The sequence below is a fragment of the Mytilus trossulus genome, chromosome 6 (assembly GCF_036588685.1).
Source record: "Mytilus trossulus isolate FHL-02 chromosome 6, PNRI_Mtr1.1.1.hap1, whole genome shotgun sequence".
In the NCBI taxonomy this organism is placed as follows: domain Eukaryota; kingdom Metazoa; phylum Mollusca; class Bivalvia; order Mytilida; family Mytilidae; genus Mytilus; species Mytilus trossulus.
The window spans coordinates 22108259-22131414 of record NC_086378.1 but is presented as its reverse complement, the minus strand read 5'-3'; the positions used below and the strand labels follow the sequence as shown (position 1 = coordinate 22131414).

The window sequence follows — 23156 nt, the reverse complement described above, 5'->3', positions numbered from 1 at the left end:
AGTTCTTACTTTACTGAACGATTTTGCTTCTTACAATTATATCTATCATGAACTTTGCCCATTAGTAACAGAGAACTATATTTGGTAAAAATTTACATAAATTTACCAAATTAATGAAAATTGTTAAAAATTGACTATAAAGGGCAATAACTCCTTAAGGGGTCAATTGACCATTTAGGTCATGTTGACTTATTTGTAGATCTTACTTTGCTGAACATTATTGCTGTTTACAGTTTATCGCTATCTATAATAGTATTCAAGATAACCAAAAACGGCAAAATTTCTTTAAAAATTACCAATTGGAGGGCAGCAACCCAACAACCAGTTGTCCAATTCATCTGAAAAATTCAGGGCAGATAGATATTGACTTGATTAACAATTTAACTTCTTGTCAGATTTGCTCTAGATGCTTTGGTTTCATAGTTATAAGCAAAAAACTGCATTTTACCCCTATGTTCTATTTTTAGCCGTGGCGGCCATCTTGGTTGAATGGCCAGGTCATCGGACACATTTTTCAAACTAGATACCCCAAAGATGATTGTGGCCTAGTAGTTTCAGTGGAGATTTTGTAAAAGATTACTTAGATTTATGAAAAATGGTTAAAGATTGACTATAAAGGGCAATAACTCCTAAAGGGGTCAACTGACCATTTTGGTCATGTTGACTTATTTGTAGATCTTACTTTGCTGAACATTATTGCTGTTTACAATTTATCTCTATCTATAATAATATTCAAGATAATAACCAAAAACAGCAAAATTTCCTCAAAATTACCAATTCAGGGGCAGCAACCCAACAACCGATTGACCGATTCATCTGAAATTTTTAGGGCAGATAGATCTTGACCTGATAAACATTTTTATCCCATGTCAGATTTCCTCAAAATGCTTTGGTTTTTGAGTTATAAGCCAAAAACTGCATTTTACCCCTTTGTTCAATTTTTAGCCGTGGCGGCCATCTTGGTTGGTTGACCAGGTCACGCCACACATTTTTTAAACTAGATACCCCAAAGATGATTGTGGCCAAGTTTGGATTAATTTGGCCAAGTAGTTTCAGAGGAGAAGATTTTTGTAAAAGATTACTTTAATTAACGAAAAATTGTTAAAAATTGACTATAAAGGGCAATAACTCCTAAACGGGTCAACTGACCATTTTGGTCATGTTGACTTATTTGTAGATCTTACTTTGCTGAACATTATTGCTGTTTACAGTTTATCTCTAACTATAATAATATTCAAGATAATAACCAAAAACAGCAAAATTTCTTCAAAATTACCAATTCAGGGGCAGCAACCCAACAACCGATTGACCGATTCATCTGAAAATTTCAGGGCAGATAGATCTTGACCTGATAAACATTTTTATCCCATGTCAGATTTGCTCTAAATGCTTTGGTTTTTGAGTTTTAAGCCAAAAACTGCATTTTACCCCTATGTTCTATTTTTAGCCGTGGCGGCCATCTTGGTTGGTTGACCGGGTCACGCCACACATTTTTTAAACTAGATACCCCAAAGATGATTGTGGCCAAGTTTGGATTAATTTGGCCAAGTAGTTTCAGAGGAGAAGATTTTTGTAAAAGATTACTTTAATTAACGAAAAATTGTTAAAAATTGACTATAAAGGGCAATAACTCCTAAACGGGTCAACTGACCATTTTGGTCATGTTGACTTATTTGTAGATCTTACTTTGCTGAACATTATTGCTGTTTACAGTTTATCTCTAACTATAATAATATTCAAGATAATAACCAAAAACAGCAAAATTTCTTCAAAATTACCAATTCAGGGGCAGCAACCCAACAACCGATTGACCGATTCATCTGAAAATTTCAGGGCAGATAGATCTTGACCTGATAAACATTTTTATCCCATGTCAGATTTCCTCAAAATGCTTTGGTTTTTGAGTTATAAGCCAAAAACTGCATTTTACCCCTTTGTTCAATTTTTAGCCGTGGCGGCCATCTTGGTTGGTTGACCAGGTCACGCCACACATTTTTTAAACTAGATACCCCAAAGATGATTGTGGCCAAGTTTGGATTAATTTGGCCAAGTAGTTTCAGAGGAGAAGATTTTTGTAAAAGATTACTTTAATTAACGAAAAATTGTTAAAAATTGACTATAAAGGGCAATAACTCCTAAACGGGTCAACTGACCATTTTGGTCATGTTGACTTATTTGTAGATCTTACTTTGCTGAACATTATTGCTGTTTACAGTTTATCTCTAACTATAATAATATTCAAGATAATAACCAAAAACAGCAAAATTTCTTCAAAATTACCAATTCAGGGGCAGCAACCCAACAACCGATTGACCGATTCATCTGAAAATTTCAGGGCAGATAGATCTTGACCTGATAAACATTTTTACCCCATGTCAGATTTGCTCTAAATGCTTTGGTTTTTGAGTTTTAAGCCAAAAACTGCATTTTACCCCTATGTTCTATTTTTAGCCGTGGCGGCCATCTTGGTTGGTTGACCGGGTCACGCCACACATTTTTTAAACTAGATACCCCAATGATGATTGTGGCCAAGTTTGGTTTGATTTGGCCCAGTAGTTTCAGAGGAGAAGATTTTTGTAAAAGTTAACGACGACGGACGATGACGACGACGGACGACGGACGCCAAGTGATGAGAAAAGCTCACTTGGCCCTTCGGGCCAGGTGAGCTAAAAAAGGAAGTCGTTAAAAAATCTAACATTAAATAAGCTGTAACAGATAAAAATTTCAGATAGCATTTTTAAAACAAGATATTGATGTATAAAGTTACAAAAAAAATTATTAGAAGATGTGGTATGATTGCCAATGAGTCAACTATCAATCAGAGACAAAATAATGTAGATGTCACAACTGAGTTGGGCAAATCAAGGTTCGACTGTATGTGTTGCAGTACGTTAAAATAATATTCTGCCATTAAAACTGAGAAAATACTAAATATATGCTTTCAAACTTTTAAATTAGATCCTTTTTCATCTAACAATAAATCATACTATTGAAGAATCATTTGTGAAGCATGGTTCCACAATATATTCAAACACTACTGTGGATTCATTTATTTTCGTTCGTACCAATTTTTGTGGATATTTGATTTCATGGTTTTGCCAATTTCTGCATTGAAAGCCAATAGAAAATTTGTAATTCCTTGAACATTTGGATTCATGGTTCACCTTTTCCCACGAAATCCATGAAAATTGCTATCCAACTAATGATAATGAATCCACAGTATCTGAAGTCTTTTACTTTAAATTGGAACTTTTTGGCACACCATCAAAAACTTCAACTTGACTTTAGCATTGAGACAAAACTAAATAAAACACTATACTTACAAGTTTAGACAGGTTCATGTCTCTCAATACTCTCATTACAATAGTATTTTCTGTTTCTGTAGGCCTAGCTCTTTTTTGAGCTCCAAGTGTTCTCAATACTGATAAAATATTTCTCAAACCGAAATCATAATGCACCTATTAAATATAAAATACAAGTCCATTTAACATGTTCTGGATAGTGACAGTCATACTTTTTCAATTGCTTAATAAAAACATATTTGAACTGAAAAGTCATAATTATATATTTATTGTCTGAATGAATTTAAGGCTGAGAATGTAATGTGTAAACTCATAAAATAAATTTTTAAATATTTTTTACTTTGTTCTCCTGTATGATCAACCATAATTCTAAACAATATGTTTAAACTATCCTCAAAACTGCTGGCAATTATCAAATAAACAATTAAACAGTTGGGATCAAATATTGCTTAATTTTTAACTTCTAACCTGCTTTGAAAGCTGTTCTTCGCACAATTTGTAAAGAGTGTAAAATTTCTGGGCAAGAATAACATTTTCAATGAAACCACAAGCAGCTAGTTTTACTCTCATAATAATCTGTCTATCTGGCACCATCATGGATACGGTACGAAACTGTATTTTCAAGTTCTCTGGTAATTCCTGTCGACCTGCATAACCAGGGTTCTAAAACAAAGCAATGCCATAATGATCAGAACTTTTTGAGTAATGTAAAGTCCTTTTTGAAAATTTCAATATGCCAGAGGCTGCAAAATAAGTTGGATTCTTTTTAACTCCTGTAAAGAATCATAGAACATGGTTTTCAGCCTGCTACTGTTTTTGATAATTTCAATTGAAGATTTTTTTTTACATTGGACATATAACGAAACTTAGATTTACTGAATTGTTTTTCACTGTTATCTAACAGACAAGATCAATTAAAAATTTAAATAACAATTAAAAATTTAAGTCATTTACAACATATCTAAACAAAAGATCATTTAGACCTCGAGATAAAATTCAATTAGAAATAAGCAATATAGGCAACCATACAGCCTTCAACAATGAAACAAATTCATACTGTAAAGTCTGCTATAAAGGAATTAGTATTGTTTTTTTTTTTAAATTGCTGTCTCAAAGAGTAACCAAACCTTCCTTTATTCATTATGATAACATAAATTCAAAATTTAATCCTGTTATCTATGATGAGTTTATTTATATATGTTCAGAATTCACCTACCATAGTCAAGAAAATACCAAATTCAGGGTTGAGTTCTACATTGTCACCGTCAGTAAATATAAACTCTTTCTTTCTGTCCTTCTTGGCAGTCAATACGATATAAATCTGCTGAGCCGCTACAGATAGCACAGGTAACTCAATTCTGTTAAATTCATCAAAACATCCCCATGATCCCGACTGAGCAAGTCCTGCAATATTAAATATACAAAGCATAGTTTATTGTGTTCTTTTCAACGAAGGAATGATTAAAAGACAAAGTTATCAAAATATGAAGTTTAAATGTTAATTTAGTCCCCAAAAAAATGAAAGTACCAAATATACACAGACCTGAAACAACTTTAGGAAATAATGGAAGTATAACATCTTAATCAAATTGAATCTATAATTTCGTACAGATCATGAAAGTGTCATGAAAAATTCAAACCGATATGCATATGAAAGGAAACTATCTGTGGAATACAAAACTAGTAAATAAACAATCGTGCCAAAAAATCAACCTCTAAATCTGTGTACAAAATATTTTTGACAATAATTAAGATATTTATCAACAAATGATAGTGAATGAGGAAGATTTTGGAACATTTTCTCTCCAGAGTTGGAGTTCAACTTTAAAAATTGGAGTTTGGTGTTTAAAATAAGTTTTCCATAGTTAACACTAATGGGATGTGTAAATACAAGAACAGTTAGTCATTAGGCACAGATCTATATAGGATTACCTTTGTAAATTCTGCCAAGTCCTCTGAAATCCATCTGATCAGAGCAGTTGAAGACGACAACATATTTGCCTAAGGCTTTACCCATGTCTTTAGTTGTCTCTGTTTTGCCTGTACCTGCTGGTCCTGCTGGTGCACCTCCCATTGACATTCCTAAAGCTTGTGCAAGAGTGATATAACACCTAAATTAAATAAAGTCTCAACTATAATTTCAGAGCCAAATTATAAACGACATAAGTGAAAACTGAAAGGAGGAACTCAAGAAATAAGATGTCTGTACTCTTATTTCAACTATATTTGTCTCATAACTCAAGAATATAAAACTGAAGATTGTCAACATTGAATAGAGAATATTGTTTATTGTTAAAGCTTGATTGACTGCTTTTTTATGCCGCTTTCAGCATTACTATGCTATTTTGTGACAGTCAGTTTTAGTTGGTGGAGCAAGCCTGAGTGTCCCCAAGAACCCCAACCTTTGGCTGGAAAACTGACAATCCTCGTCAATCAAAATTGAAGTTAAGCGCACCTGCCACATGTGGAATTCAATTTGACAACCCCAGTGTTGACGAGCTAGTGATACATTACTTAGACTTATTAGATCTGCATGTCACTAAGGCCCTTGTTGTCATTAGAGGAACAGGCTGTGGTGTATGATACTGTTTATATTTGGTAAACATATCTCAAATAATAGCAAACACCACATACACATACATTATCACAATAACTATTTGTCATATGATATTTATAGGTCACAATGTTTTTTGTTTTTTTAAATGACAATAATTGCTATATGTACCTGTCAGTAAGTGGTGTAATGACCAATCTGTCTGTACATCCTAGAAATTCATTCTGGTAAATAAAGTCTACATCAGTGATCGATACAATACACTGGTCTGTGTCTTCTTTGAAATAAAACCTGGCTTGTTTCAACCATTCAAAGTCAGTTGGTGATTTTATGTGCATTTTTGTCTGAAATGGTCATGGTAACATAAAAATTTATAATTCATATTTTACTTCATTTCAAAAGGATCTGATACATAAAAATTATCTATAACAATGCATACTTGCACACTCATTTTAATGCTCAATACAAGCCATAAAATAAAGTAATTTGTATAAACTAGAAGCTCTCAAGAGCCTGTGACGCTCACCTTGGTCTATGTGCATATTTAACAATGGACACAGATAAATTCATGACAAAAATGAGTTTTGGAGATGGTGATGTGTTTGAAGATCTTACTTTACTGAACATTCTTGTTGCTACAATTATCTCTATCTATAATGAACTTGGCCAAGTCATTACAGTGGAAAATATTTTCCAAAAATTTATGAAAATTGTTAAAAATTGATTATAAAGGGCAATAACTCCTTAAGGGGTCAATTGACAATTTTGGTCATGTTGACTTACTTGTAGATCTTATTTTTTTGAACATTATTGCTGCTTGCAGTTTATCTCTGTCTATAATAATATTCAAGATAATAACCAAAACTGCAAAATTTTATTTAAATTTACTAATTTGGGGGCAGCAACCCAACAACGGGTTGTCTGATTTGTTTGAAAATTTCAGGGCATATAGATCTTCATCTAATAAACAATTTAATCCCTATCAGATTTGCTCTAAATGTTTGGTTTCAGAGTTATAAGCCAAAATCTACATTTTAACCCTATGTTCTATTTTTAGCCATAGCGGCCATCTTGGTTGGTTGGCCGGGTCACGCCACACATTTTTAAAACTAAATACCCTAATGATGATTGTTGTCAAGTTTGGATAAATTTGGCCCAGTAGTTTCAGAGGAGAAGATTTTTTTAAAAGTTAACAACGACGGACGACAGACTCAAAGTGATGAGAAAAGCTCACTTAGGTGAGCTCAAAAATCACATTCTACATAAAGTTTAATAAACATTTTAAAATAGTTTCTCAAAACAAGAATTTATATTAAAACAAGAATGTGTCCATAGTACATGGATGCCCCACTCGCACTATCATGTTCACTGGACCGTGAAATTAACGTCAATACTTTAATTTGACATTAAAATTAGAAAGATCATATCATAGGGAACATGTGTACTAAGTTTCAAGTTGATTGGACTTCAACTTCATCAAAAACTACCTTGACCAAAAACTTTAACCTGAGCTTCACACTATATTTTCTTTGTTCAGTGGACCATGCAATTAGGGTCAATACTTTAATTTGACATTAAAATTAGAAAGATCGTATCATAGGGAACATGTGTACTAAGTTTCAAATTGATTAGACTTCAACTTCATCAAAAACTACCTCGACCAAAAACTTTAACCTGAAGCGGGACGAACAAACGGAAGAACGAACAGACGGAGGCACAGACCAGAAAACATAATGCCCCTCTACTATCGTAGTTGGGTCATAAAAAACAGAACGTAGTCCCAAGTCTTTTGAAAATTAAATATGGACATATTTTTGCCTGCATAGCCACCAGTCTAGTGTCATTTTTGGTAACTCACCAAATCATCAAAGATATCCCTCTGATGTACATGAATTGTAACAAGGGTCTCATACTTAATTCTCTCAAACTTGGTCAGATCATGAGTAGTTTGATCAATCAGTTTGTTCAACATGTCCAGAAATCTCTGGTTAGTTGTTGACATAATTTTCTTATCTCCCCTTGCATGCTGTAGAGCCAATTCTGCATCTCTTGTCCAGAACATTTGGATTCCCAGCAAACCAACCTACAATATATTCATATAGAGAAAATTACAAACAATCATAGGTATGTTGTATGTTCTTTCATAAGTTCAATCAAAGTTGAAGAACAATATCATTCCCTTCTGTTTAGAACACCCAAATATCAGAAGTGTCCTTTCAAACTACAATGTATTGATCATGGTCTGGCTTGTTCTGTCTACATTACAATATGAAAGAGCTAAGCTATTTTATTTCATTTCATATTGAAGAAAGTCTTGTAGTGTTACAAAATAAATTTTGAAATAATTTTTTCCTAAGAAACCTTTAACAACTTGAATTCTGGAGCAATTTTAAAGAAACTATTTTTGTTCTTGAATATTTTATTGAATAAGGTACTACAGTACTAACCTGTGCTGGAAAGCCATTTGTAAAACTTATAAGTTCAAATCCGTCAGTATTAATAGTTCTGAATGCATCTCTTATCACACCATGTAATGATTTTTGCTGTTCTTGCAAAAGTTCACCTAACCAAGACTCAACATTTCCTTTGGCCATAACTTCTTTTTCTAACTGAAAATATAAATAAGGAATCTCTTTTGGCATATCACAGAAACCACAATAATATTTTCTACATTGTTGACAGTACTTTATTTTCATTATAAATGAATACAATAAGTTGTTTTATTGTTTAGATTAAAGCAAACGGGCGTATGACATTTGCGCCAATTTCTAAAATTTTCATTCTTTCATTTGCGCCGGTTTTATATTTTTCCTAATTAGATTTACAGGTAAGTTACAGGTAAGTTCATACTTTTACATTGGCTGAGCACAGAGTATATATAGACAAATCAAGTGACATTGCAATTGGTAAATGGTTATCCCAATGTTTGGGGTTACCATTTCTTTCCCTAAATGAAATCGATGACCCACAATGTCTCACTGCTTCACGTTTGACATTGTCTGACGTTCCGCTCCTTCTGATGACAAAATTATGTCATATATTCTTAGAGAACGTACAAGTACACATCCCATAATGGTCAACCAATTCATGATGGCGTCAATAAAATTAACGAAGGGATGATTTCAACTTCACCATTTGGAACTCTTGGTTTAATAGCTTCCTTGTGAGAAAATGCGAACTCTAAAAAGGAATATATAAGACGTGTTGCCTATACATACTTGGCAAGAACAGATTTATGATTTGAATGTATTCTGTTTTTATGGATTTGAATGCTGTACATGTATTTTTAATTCGTCATTTTAGTATAAAAAAAAGTGCTTTTATCTTAGGATTTTACTTCTTGATTTTAAGCAGGAGACAACAGTTATATACATGTTATGATTGACAATTCATAGCATATGTACAACTGGCTAACGAAAGAGGTCTTTAATGATAAATGAAAATAACATAACTGGGATGGAGAGTTGTCTCATTGGCACTCATACCACATCTTCTTGTATCATTTCACCTGTAACTTACCTGTTATTTACCTTTAAAAAAATCGGCGCAAATGAAAGAAAAAATCGGCCCAAATGAAATGCAGATCGGTGCAAATGCAAAACGCAGAAGCAAACAATCAAAATACAAATTGATTTAACCTTAAGTAAAGACTTTTCAATTTAAGCATGATATCAAACAGACCTAGAAAAGTCCAATTGTACAAGGTTGCTATCTATTTATATTTATGTTTCAGACTTATTGTAATTTGAATATTCATGTTATGAATCAAATACGAGAATTTGAATCAAATCGATGAATATGTAATTGACAGCTACATGTAAAAAAAAAGAAATTGTCTTAACTTTGATGGTTTGAATCCTACCACTCTGGAAAAGTAAAATCTTAAAAATTTCAGGCTTACTTTCATCAATTCAAATAATAGTAAATAGTTTAAACTGATCATAGCATTCTTCTTGAATATGTGGGTCACAAATGAAGAATTGCTTTTAATCTGATCATTAAAATTTCTGTAATCTTGAATGTAAATCTCAAAATTATCAAAATCATTTGAGAGGGAGCTTTCTTCCTTTGTTTCAAATATGCTGTAGTTATTGTGTCTTGTGTGGACGGACAGACATTTTCTCAATGAAATATTACCATAATTCTTTCATTTTCTCTGGATAACACAGCAATCATTTTATCGTAATCCTTCTCATGGAATTCAACTTCATTTACATTTTCAAAAATTCCAAGAAGATGTGCCTGAAATTGAGAATGATATTAAAATAGTTATGATCTATCTACAATAGTCAAGAGTAACAATTCATTTATAAAAACATAAAAGACTTTTAGTTCTGGTTAGTTCCATTTCTTTCTTTAACAAGTTTACTCTAAATAAACACTAAGAAGTTCCATATCTTAATCAAGTTTAATCTAAATTAACACAGACTGAAAAATGTAGATGTCTAAGAATAAGGCAGAACATGAGAATTTATTCCATAATCCTCCCTTAATTTAAAATGGGTCAGAAAACTAACATAACCATAAACTATACCTGGATTGTATGTGAGTCACTGGCTTGTCCTAATATTTCCAGTAAAGAAGGGTCAGATATAAAGAAGAATCTTGGAAATACAAGTCTCTTTTTTTCCAGATAGCTGAAAAAGACATTATACTATGATGATAAACATATTCATACCTCTCTTCTCTCCTGTATTTTTTCTTTCTATTTGTTACCTGAGATATATTTGCATTTTTTTTTCTATAGTAAAGTTAACAATGGCTTTTTTCACAAGTTTAAAGCTCCTAAATTTAGCTTTGATGATAAAATATACATGGTGACCAAACATTTATTTCTAACTCTTAATTTTCCATGACATATAACTGTTTGACCGGTTTTAAATGCTAGAAAGAGTCCATCTTAGCTCTTTATACTGTACATATGATTGGAAGGGATTATCATAGGATTGTATTTTCCACAAACTAAAATGCAACAGGATAAAACAAAAAGATATCAATAGATTTATAGTCATATTACAAATCAAATTACCCTGTGAGTGATTTTTGACACAATTCTAGTTGTTCTAGCAGATGTGGTAGCAGCTGCCCAAGAGTTTCATCTCCTACACAGCACTGTACTACATTGGTCACTTCATGAGCTCTTTGTATAATCTTTACCCAGGATTTGTCAATGTTCTGAAATCTTTTGGCTTCCTAGAAATAAAAGAATTAAAAGTTTCTCCACATATTTTACGTGAGCTCTTATGTTACAGCAAGACTTTCTCATATGACCCTATTGGTTGTATGATGAGTATTTATATGGTCAAAACATCATGTATCTCAAAAAGAACAATTCTGTCACAGGGCTTTCAGACCAGTTTCATACATTTTTTTTTTATCAAAATAATCTTTTTGAAAGCAACACATATCTATGAATTTATAGATACCGAAGATACTTTCTCGTCACATTGAACTGGTGAAAAAATACTTAAACTTAAAGGTTTACAAAGGATGCAAAAGACCTTGAAAAACCTAAAACAACAAGAATGTGTCCAAAGTACACGGATGCCCCACTCGCACTATCCTTTTCCATGTTCCATGGACCATGAAATTGGGTAATAATCTAATTTGGCATTAAAATAAGAAAGATTATACCGTAGATACTCGCTTATAAGTCGGAAGTTTGGGAGTAAAATTCAGAACCCAGAGAGGGGTACCGACTTATAAGCGAGATCTAGAGACCAGAGGAAAAATCCAAGCTCGAGAAAAGTGGTCAGGAGTGAATTTCCTGGTCAAAACTACGTTGGTGATTACAAAACCTACATAAATCCCTAAATTGAAAGTTTTTGGCGAAAATAAATGTATACAATACTGTCTTTGTGTTTTATTTGTTCTCTGTTAACCTTTTTCTGACAATTTGTGTTGAATTGCCGACTGTTTCCGGTTTGTGTATTGATTTTCATGGTCAAATGGTTTGTGCATAAACCCAAAAGAAAGAGCCAAGAACCAAAAATGTAAACGAGATTACAATGTACCAACTATGTAATAGGATGTATTCAGTGGAGCTATATTGTTGTGATATAATGATATCAATTCAATACTTATAAATCATACAATAAAAAATAATTTTGATAGTCATTCCTAAGATCAAAATATTATTCATTAAAATGTCTCAGGTAAACACAAAGATTACAAAATAAATTGGCAAGCCAATATAATACATTGATAACCCCTAATTAAGAGACAAAGAGTTGTATTCACTAAAGGTGTGAAAAATATCAGTGATAGGTAAACAGATGACACTAATGAGTTGGGAGGTATTTTAATATAAAGTTGATTAGCTTCACTTAATTTTTTTAATCCTTTAATCATCACAATATAAAAAGAATTATGAAGTCTACATGCTTCTTTAACACTGAGTTATGTGTGCTGGGAAAAATATTAATTGACTTTAATTTTTTTAAGGTTCATATTGGTTTATGTTCACTTTTCTCAAACAATAGGTTGTTAGTCAAACCCTACAAAATCATTGATGCATTACGTAAACAACACATGGCCAATCTGTAATCAAATAGTGAACAAAACAACAGGAATAAATACATCTTTATTATTAAAAGCTATATAAATTATCAAAATCAACATCAACTAAATTCAAAACAAACAAACATTCATACAGAAAATAAATATAATTCCTGTATTTGCATTAGTTTTACCGGCGTTCAGTAACTGTCAGCTGCCAAAAAAATGTGCCCATTTCGTCCGACTTATACGAGGGTCAAGACTAAATCCTCAGAATTTGGAGCTGAAAAGGGCATCCGACTTATAGTCGGATCGACTAATAGGCGAGTATCTACGGTACTACATGTATAGGGAACATAAGTACTAAGTTTCAAGTTGATTGGACTTCAATTTTATCAAAAACAACCTTGACCAAAAACTTTAACCTGAAGTTCCCACTTTCATTTTCTAAGTTCAGTGGACCGTGAAATTGGGGTCAAAAGTCTAATTTGGCTTTAAAAGTATAAAGATCATGTCATAAAATACAAGTGTATTAAGTTTCAAGTTGATTGGACTTCAGCTTCATCAAAAACTACCTTGACCAAAAACTTTAACCTGAAACTCTGACTTTCATTTTATATGTTCAGTGGACCATGAAATTGGGGTCAAAAGTCTAATTTGGCTTTAAAATTAGAAAGATCAGATCATAAGCAACAAGTGTATTAAATTTCAAGTTGATTGGACTTCAGCTTAATAAAAAAACTACCTTGACCAAAAACATTAACCAGAAACTCTGATTTTCATTTTCTATGTTCAGTGGACCATGAAATTGGGGTCAAAAGTCTAATTTGGCTTTAAAATTAGAAAGATCATATCATAAGCAACAAGTGTACTAAGTTTCAAGTTGATTGGACTTCAGCTTCATCAAAAACTACCTTGACCAAAAACTTTAATCTGAACGAACGGACGCACAGACGGAATACGGACGAACGAACGGAGCCACAGACCAGAAAACATAATGCCCCTCTACTATCGTAGGTGGAGCATAAATAATGCCCCTCTACTATCGTAGGTAGGGCATAAAAAATATTACTAAAATTTTTTAAATAAGTATAGCTGTTTCATTAAAACATACATTGGACTCAATCTATACATATAGATGCAATTTCTCTCAACTTTCATTGTATAAATCAGACCAGATTTTAAAGTACATTCCCTGGGAGTTATGTATTTAATTTACCTGTGGCAACTGTTTAGCTATGTCACCACCAACAAATACAGCTTCAAGATAAACCCATAGGTTCTGTACCACCAACCAGTTCTCCAATATATCTGTTGTATTAGATAGCTTAGCTACCCATTCTTGAATCGTCTTTTTAAAAGGTGCATTGTATCTGAAATTCAAATCAATAGCTTACTTTTTTTTCTGACCAGACACAACTAGACAGGTTGAATTAATAGTTTGTAAATGACAATCATATTTGAAAAGCTTCAAGAAGTAGCAATTTAATAGATGATGGCAAAAAAGATAAGATCTATACTGATCAGTTTTAATGTTAATAACGAGCTCTAATAACTAATGAAATTTTCACCACTTAGAAAATCTGCAAAAATTCTTTTATCTTAAATGCATAAACGAATTGAGTGGCTCGAGTATCATATGGAATACATTAAAGTTTGTTTGCCTACAATTGCTTACATCTACTTCATTTGAACTTTATTGGATAATTTTCTCATTGGCAATAATATCACAACTCCCTTTTCTATATTCTCGGAGTCAAATACTTGTTAACTCAAATACTTGATCTCTACCTGGACAACACATGTTTAATAAATTCTGTAAAAGAAAGCTAAAGGGATTGCTGTTTTAATAGAATTATCAAGATTGCATGAAAGACTATTTATTTTCCTACCTATTACTTAATAGAGAACTCAAAACCATTAAACTGTCTTCCAAAAATGTAATGATTTCTGCTGTTTCTCCACCTTTCAGTAACAACTCCCCTCTAGTTTTAAAATTAGCAAAGGACAGTGTACGACCATTCCAATCATTGACCACCTGTGATAACTTGGCCTCAATATCCTTCTCTTTTACAGCTGAGATGCAAACATCCTGTAAATTACAATACAAATTTTATATACTTACTACACTTAACCCTTTCACCGATTGCTGCCCAGACAGAAGCTACTCTGAGACGATGGCTTCCCTGGCTACTATTACTCAAGTGGGAGATCTTCATAATAAATGCCAATAAAAACTTGTTTGTAGTTATTTGTGTATTTATTTCATTCACTTACATCATGTTCACAGTTTTGTTCATGTTTTGATAATTTTTTCTTCATAAAATATTCAAATTTTCGGCATTATTTTGGTGAAATTCTCAAAATTCTGCTCTTTAACCCCAAATCGTAATTTTTTTAACCCAAAATGGCAAAATTTTGAAAAAATTTATGAGGCTGTACAAACTTTTCACACTGAACGATGTCCATTTCAAGTGTTTTGTACATAAAACGACATTTTATGTTAAAAAAGTATACTAGTTTGGCTTCAATTCTTCCATATTCTTTCCAAAATAATGTTCCCTCATTTCAAATTCTCGTAATTTCCGTAAATTTCCTCTGATTTTGACACGGGTTTCAACAAATGGAAGCATCAAGTTTACACTTTCATCCGGGTATTCATCAAAGAAAGATAACTCATGTTTGCACTGTTTTAAGTGGGAAACATAAAAGAGGTATTCCGATCCCAGTAAAACGGGACTCATCGTCAGCTGTCTGAAGCGTGAATCCCGGTAAACCGGGACTTATCGGCGAAAGGGTTAACAGAAGTTTAATCTTTCTACTAGGCAGCAAACATTTTCTATTTTTTTCATTTTGGATTAACATTTCAAATTAAGTCTATTTTCTTTTTACCATTTTTATCATTAACATAATTAACTTACATCTTTGACAAAATTCTGAAAAATTTCAGCATTCTAATATATTTTATTTGAAAATAATAACTGTTGACTGTTTATATATAGGTTAACCTATATTTTCAGTGCAAACTCAACAAAATAATAAATCTATGTTAGTTTTCCCTTGTTATATATATGAAAAAAATATCCACTCAATAAATACCTCAATGTCTTCTTTGTACTTCAGAAGAGGAGCTTTCATGATATCTCTTAACATGAAGTTTTCTGAATCTAGATCAAAAGTATGACCAGTAAGTTTAGCTATTCTTTCCCAATGTCTATCCTTCATGGCTTTATTAGCCATCAGTTCTAACAAAGGACAAGATTCACTGAAGTCATCTATCTTCTTCTTTAATTCAATAAAAGCTTGCCAATCCTTCAAAGCTTTAGGAAGCCTTCGACATCTACAGAAATATTTTCATTAAATAATCAGTTCAATTAAAAGTGTGCCTTCCAATTCATTATCTTCAAAGATAACAACTGGAATAAAACAATTTTATCTGAAAACACTTACATGTTAGAAAATGCTGGTCTAATAACACCAAAATCTTTAGGTACTTAAATTTAATATATCTTTAATGGTATTATTGTTAATAACTATATTATCTGAAATTATTCATATTTGTCTTATTTCCATCATATACCCACAATATATACCTTAGGGCTATTCCAGAAAAAAATGTAGAGGGGGGTGGGACACATTGTATTAATAATACATGGGTGATGGGTATCAGAGCAACTTTTCACACTATAATGCACTATAATTCTCAATATACAATTGTCTGGATAGTGGGTGCTGACAAAAAGTGCCTTCCAACCCCCCCCCCTACATTGTTTTCTGGAATAGCCTTAATAGAATAACATAACACTAGAAATATATGGAGTTCATGTGTTAACCGAACATGTTTTGTGTTGTATGATAGTTTAGAAGGTAACAAGAGGCTGTCACAAGGACAGCAAACCGGATTTATAAACATTCATTTGTGTCCTGGCATTATCACAAGAACCATTACTGATGAATGGTGAAAGTAAAAATCGTCAATATCAAATTTGACCTCCATTTTGTCATCATTATCAACCTTTTAAAATTTGAAAAGCTTAGATTGAATGGTTCATGAGTAAATGCAACAACGTGAATGGAAACGCCATTTTAAGAACTTTTAAGAACCATAACTCCAGAACGGTAAAAGTCAAAATCATCATTATTAAACTTGACCTCTATTTTGTCATCAGTAACAACATATTAAAATTTCAAATGCTTTGGTTGAATAGTTCATGAGAAAATGCACGGACATGACTGGAAACACCATTTTTCAATCTTTCAAGAACCATAACTCCTGAACGGTAAAAGTCAAAATCGTCATTATTACACTTGACCTCCATTTTGTCATCAGTAACAACATATTAAAATTTGGGAAGCTTTGGTAGAATAGTTCATGTGTAAATGCACAGACACGACTGGAAACACCATTTTTCAATCTTTCAAGAACCATAACTCCTGAACGGTAAAAGTCAAAATCGTCATTATTGAACTTGACCTCCATTTTGTCGTCAGTAACAACATATTAAAATTTGGGAAGCTTTGGTAGAACAGTTCATGCGTAAATGCAAGGACGGCCGCCTGCCGTACATCCCAAAATCAATAACCGACATTTTTGTCACTAAAATCCGGTTAAAAATGAATGTGATTATACTCTCTTTTCATCAATGCTCATTTTACTTAACCCTTTCAACGCTATACACGACATATGCCGCGATGACGTACGCCGTTCGCCATTGCTATTCGCGGCATATGCCGCGATGAAAAAGAATTTTTCATTAGAACTCTTAAACCATTCGGTTTTCATTCGGGTTCTCTCTAATTTTTCATCGTTTGGATCTAGGATATGCAAGGTCTCATTTGCGCTTGAAATCCCGACAATTTTTATAGTCAAATCATGCAGTAGAAGGAAAATAGAAGGAAAATAAAAACAAATATTTTGACAAATGCAAATGGCGGAAATCGGAAACGAAGCTGTAAATATGGAAAAATTTCAGCATTTCCTTGGCGAAGCTAACAACGAGGATTAGTTAAAAGGTTTCTTGTTATCTCAATGTGTTTATTACATTAAATTCGTGTGGGAAATATGATTTGATCGATCATTACGAGACGTAGAACTAGAGGCTCTAAAGAGCCTGTGTCGCTCACCTTGGTCTATGTGCATATTAAACAAAGGACACAAATGGATTCATGACAAAATTGTATTTTGGTGATGGTGATGTGTTTGAAGTTCTTACTTTACTTTACTTTGCTTCTTACAATTATATCTATCATGAACTTTGCCCATTAGTCACAGAGAACTATATTTGGTAAAAATTTACATAAATTTACCAAATTAATGAAAATTGTTAAAAATTGACTATAAAGGGCAATAACTCCTTAAGGGGTCAATTGACCATTTAGGTCATGTTGACTTATTTGTCGATCTTACTTTGCTGAACATTATTGCTGTTTACAGTTTATCGCTATCTATAATAGTATTCAAGATAATCAAAAACGGCAAAATTTCTTTAAAAATTACCAATTGGAGGGCAGCAACCCAACAACCAGTTGTCCAATTCATCTGAAAAATTCAGGGCAGATAGATATTGACTTGATTAACAATTTAACTTCTTGTCAGATTTGCTCTAGATGCTTTGGTTTCAAAGTTATAAGCAAAAAACTGCATTTTACCCCTATGTTCTATTTTTAGCCGTGGCGGCCATCTTGGTTGAATGGCCAGGTCATCGGACACATTTTTCAAACTAGATACCCCAAAGATGATTGTGGCCTAGTAGTTTCAGTGGAGATTTTGTAAAAGATTACTTAGATTTATGAAAAATGGTTAAAGATTGACTATAAAGGGCAATAACTCCTAAAGGGGTCAACTGACCATTTTGGTCATGTTGACTTATTTGTAGATCTTACTTTGCTGAACATTATTGCTGTTTACAATTTATCTCTATCTATAATAATATTCAAGATAATAACCAAAAACAGCAAAATTTCCTCAAAATTACCAATTCAGGGGCAGCAACCCAACAACCGATTGACCGATTCATCTGAAAATTTCAGGGCAGATAGTTCTTGACCTGATAAACATTTTTATCCCATGTCAGATTTCCTCAAAATGCTTTGGTTTTTGAGTTATAAGCCAAAAACTGCATTTTACCCCTATGTTCTATTTTTAGCGGTGGCGGCCATCTTGGTTGGTTGACCAGGTCACGCCACACATTTTTTAAACTAGATACCCCAAAGATGATTGTGGCCAAGTTTGGATTAATTTGGCCAAGTAGTTTCAGAGGAGAAGATTTTTGTAAAAGATTACTTTAATTAACGAAAAATTGTTAAAAATTGACTATAAAGGGCAATAACTCCTAAACGGGTCAACTGACCATTTTGGTCATGTTGACTTATTTGTAGATCTTACTTTGCTGATTACAGTTTATCTCTATCTATAATAATATTCAAGATAATAACCAAAAACAGCAAAATTTCCTCAAAATTACCAATTCAGGGGCAGCAACCCAACAACCGATTGACCGATTCATCTGAAAATTTCAGGGCAGATAGATCTTGACCTGATAAACATTTTAACCCCTGTCAGATTTCCTCAAAATGCTTTGGTTTTTGAGTTATAAGCCAAAAACTGCATTTTACCCCTTTGTTCTATTTTTAGCTGTGGCGGCCATCTTGGTTGGTTGACCAGGTCACGCCACATATTTTTTAACTAGATACCCCAAAGATGATTGTGGCCAAGTTTGGATTAATTTGGCCAAGTAGTTTCAGAGGTGAAGATTTTTGTAAAAGATTACTTTAATTAACGAAAAATGGTTAAAAATTGACTATAAAGGGCAATAACTCCTAAACGGGTCAACTGACCATTTTGGTCATGTTGACTTATTTGTAGATCTTACTTTGCTGAACATTATTGCTGTTTACAGTTTATCTCTAACTATAATAATATTCAAGATAATAACCAAAAACAGCAAAATTTCTTCAAAATTACCAATTCAGGGGCAGCAACCCAACAACTGATTGACCGATTCATCTGAAAATTTCAGGGCAGATAGATCTTGACCTGATAAACATTTTTACCCTGTCAGATTTGCTCTAAATGCTTTGGTTTTTGAGTTATAAGCCAAAAACTGCATTTTACCCCTATGTTCTATTTTTAGCCGTGGCGGCCATCTTGGTTGGTTGACCGGGTCACGCCACACATTTTTTAAACTAGATACCCAAATGATGATTGTGGCCAAGTTTGGATTGATTTGGCCCAGTAGTTTCAGAGGAGAAGATTTTTGTAAAAGTTAATGACGCCGGACGCCGGACGCCGGACGCCAAGTGATGAGAAAAGCTCACTTGGCCCTTCGGGCCAGGTGAGCTAACTAGAGGCTCTAAAGAGCCTGTGTCGCTCACCTTGGTCTATGTGCATATTAAACAAAGGACACAAATGGATTCATGACAAAATTGTATTTTGGTGATGGTGATGTGTTTGAAGTTCTTACTTTACTGAACGATTTTGCTTCTTACAATTATATCTATCATGAACTTTGCCCATTAGTAACAGAGAACTATATTTGGTAAAAATTTACATAAATTTACCAAATTAATGAAAATTGTTAAAAATTTACTATAAAGGGCAATAACTCCTTAAGGGGTCAATTGACCATTTAGGTCATGTTGACTAATTTGTAGATCTTACTTTGCTGAACATTATTGCTGTTTACAGTTTATCGCTATCTATAATAGTATTCAAGATAACCAAAAACAGCAAAATTTCTTTAAAATTACCAATTGGAGGGCAGCAACCCAACAACCAGTTGTCCAATTCATCTGAAAATTTCAGGGCAGATAGATATTGACTTGATTAACAATTTAACTTCTTGTCAGATTTGCTCTAGATGCTTTGGTTTCATAGTTATAAGCAAAAAACTGCATTTTACCCCTATGTTCTATTTTTAGACGTGGCGACCATCTTGGTTGAATGGCCAGGTCATCGGACACATTTTTCAAACTAGATACCCCAAAGATGATTGTGGCCTAGTAGTTTCAGTGGAGATTTTGTAAAAGATTACTTAGATTTATGAAAAATGGTTAAAGATTGACTATATAAAAGGGCAATAACTCCTAAAGGGGTCAACTGACCATTTTGGTCATGTTGACTTATTTGTAGATCTTACTTTGCTGAACATTATTGCTGTTTACAATTTATCTCTATCTATAATAATATTCAAGATAATAACCAAAAACAGCAAAATTTCCTCAAAATTACCAATTGGAGGGCAGCAACCCAACAACCGATTGACCGATTCATCTGAAAATTTCAGGGCAGATAGTTCTTGACCTGATAAACATTTTTATCCCATGTCAGATTTCCTCAAAATGCTTTGGTTTTTGAGTTATAAGCCAAAAACTGCATTTTACCCCTATGTTCTATTTTTAGCGGTGGCGGCCATCTTGGTTGGTTGACCAGGTCACGCCACACATTTTTTAAACTAGATACCCCAAAGATGATTGTGGCCAAGTTTGGATTAATTTGGCCAAGTAGTTTCAGAGGAGAAGATTTTTGTAAAAGATTACTTTAATTTACGAAAAATGGTTAAAAATTGACTATAAAGGGCAATAACTCCTAAACGGGTCAACTGACCATTTTGGTCATGTTGACTTATTTGTAGATCTTACTTTGCTGAACATTATTGCTGTTTACAGTTTATCTCTATCTATAATAATATTCAAGATAATAACCAAAAACAGCAAATTTCCTCAAAATTACCATTTCAGGGGCAGCAACCCAACAACCGATTGACCGATTCATCTGAAAATTTCAGGGCAGATAGATCTTGACCTGATAAACATTTTTATCCCATGTCAGATTTCCTCAAAATGCTTTGGTTTTTGAGTTATAAGCCAAAAACTGCATTTTACCCCTTTGTTCTATTTTTAGCTGTGGCGGCCATCTTGGTTGGTTGACCAGGTCACGCCACACATTTTATAAACTAGATACCCCAAAGATGATTGTGGCCAAGTTTGGATTAATTTGGCCAAGTAGCTTCAGAGGAGAAGATTTTTGTAAAAGATTACTTTAATTAACGAAAAATGGTTAAAAATTGACTATAAAGGGCAATAACTCCTAAACGGGTCAACTGACCATTTTGGTCATGTTGACTTATTTGTAGATCTTACTTTGCTGAACATTATTGCTGTTTACAGTTTATCTCTAACTATAATAATATTCAAGATAATAACCAAAAACAGCAAAATTTCTTCAAAATTACCAATTCAGGGGCAGCAACCCAACAACCGATTGACCGATTCATCTGAAAATTTCAGGGCAGATAGATCTTGACCTGATAAACATTTTAACCCCGTCAGATTTGCTCTAAATGCTTTGGTTTTTGAGTTATAAGCCAAAAACTGCATTTTACCCCTATGTTCTATTTTTAGCCGTGGCGGCCATCTTGGTAGGTTGACCGGGTCACGCCACACATTTTTTAAACTAGATACCCCAATGATGATTGTGGCCAAGTTTGGTTTGATTTGGCCCAGTAGTTTCAGAGGAGAAGATTTTTGTAAAAGCTAACGCCGGACGCCGGACGCCGGACGCCGGACGCAAAGTGATGAGAAAAGCTCACTTGGCCCTTTGGGCCAGGTGAGCTAAAAAGGGGGGAAAACGGAGGTTGACTGAAATTTTTTAGCACGAAGCTATTTATTTGTGCCACGATTAAATAAAACGTTATGTATGGTACAATACGCTACTGAATCGGGCAATTGGTGTCTTCTTTACAATATGGCAGATAAAACAACAAAATAAATGAAGACTAAAAGTAGTTTTTATTCAAAATTCAACACAAATGTAATAAATTACACCCTTTACCTGTTAATTACCTGAAAACGCAGGTAACCTGATAAAAATTTCAGTAAAATAATTGCCTATCATTACAGTTCATGCTCTCCTGAGCATTTTTCATGCAATAACTTTCTCTGTATCTCATATAATTAAAAAGATACAGCAGTCTGAAAAGGAAAATACTGTTCTAATGAATGAACTAAAAAAAAATGCAGCAGCAGCAGCCATTTTTCTATTTTTTTTGTGTAGCGTTGAAAGGGTTAATATCAATAGGTCACACTGCAATTTCAAGGTACACAAATGTGACAAAAACATTTTTTTCAAACTAAGTAATATCATACCTATTTTGAAGGTCATTAAGTTCTGTATTAATTTTCTCAATGTCTACTTCTGTCCAGAGAATATCATAATATCCATTAATAACTGACATGACAGAACTGTATAGACCATACAACTTCTGTAACAATCCAAGCTCTTTCTTTATCTTCATTAAGGTTGGATAATCTGTTACAGGTAAACCAAACAGTTGTTCTCCAGCAGAATAAATACCATACTTGTTATACAACTCATCAAACTGACTCTGAAAATACAATTTATAGACCATTGCTATAATTGTTTTCTTTCGACTTTACCCAGCCAATGTATTCAAAACTTTTTCCAGAACAATGTACCCTTTCTAAAATTATACATTTCAAATACATTTTCCAATGCAAACACTTCATTCAATGTAATGCAAGCAGCTTGTCTAGGAAAATGATAATATTTTCAATGGCAACATCCATTAGTTATATGCAAGAATCACAGCTTCACCCTTTGAAATTATGGAACAATGTAGGAGGCTAAAAATCCCTAACTTGTCAGAGACAGAAACTAATAATGTGGGTTTACAGTTGCTCCCTCATGTATGGCTTCCCCAAACATTTCTTTATCTAAAATAAATATTTTATCATTATGAAACTGCCTATCAAAACTTAAGTCAATGTCTGCAAGCAGGACA

General features: G+C 33.2%; 1 protein-coding gene across 1 annotated transcript in view; it reads right to left on the bottom strand.

Moving 5' to 3' along the window:
* LOC134720925 (dynein axonemal heavy chain 8-like) overlaps positions 1–23156 on the bottom strand; it is a 109311-nt gene that overhangs the window by 53827 nt on the left and 32328 nt on the right. Inside the window, exons 31-44 of the mRNA XM_063583498.1 lie at positions 22501–22739; positions 15454–15694; positions 14247–14446; positions 13574–13727; positions 10886–11049; positions 10391–10493; positions 9994–10098; positions 8304–8465; positions 7715–7939; positions 6028–6200; positions 5235–5413; positions 4519–4706; positions 3771–3965; positions 3324–3458 (exon numbers count right to left, since the gene is read on the bottom strand). Of these exons, the coding sequence (XP_063439568.1) occupies positions 3324–3458; positions 3771–3965; positions 4519–4706; positions 5235–5413; positions 6028–6200; positions 7715–7939; positions 8304–8465; positions 9994–10098; positions 10391–10493; positions 10886–11049; positions 13574–13727; positions 14247–14446; positions 15454–15694; positions 22501–22739 (2463 nt within the window). The remainder of the gene's footprint in view (positions 1–3323; positions 3459–3770; positions 3966–4518; positions 4707–5234; positions 5414–6027; positions 6201–7714; positions 7940–8303; positions 8466–9993; positions 10099–10390; positions 10494–10885; positions 11050–13573; positions 13728–14246; positions 14447–15453; positions 15695–22500; positions 22740–23156) is intronic.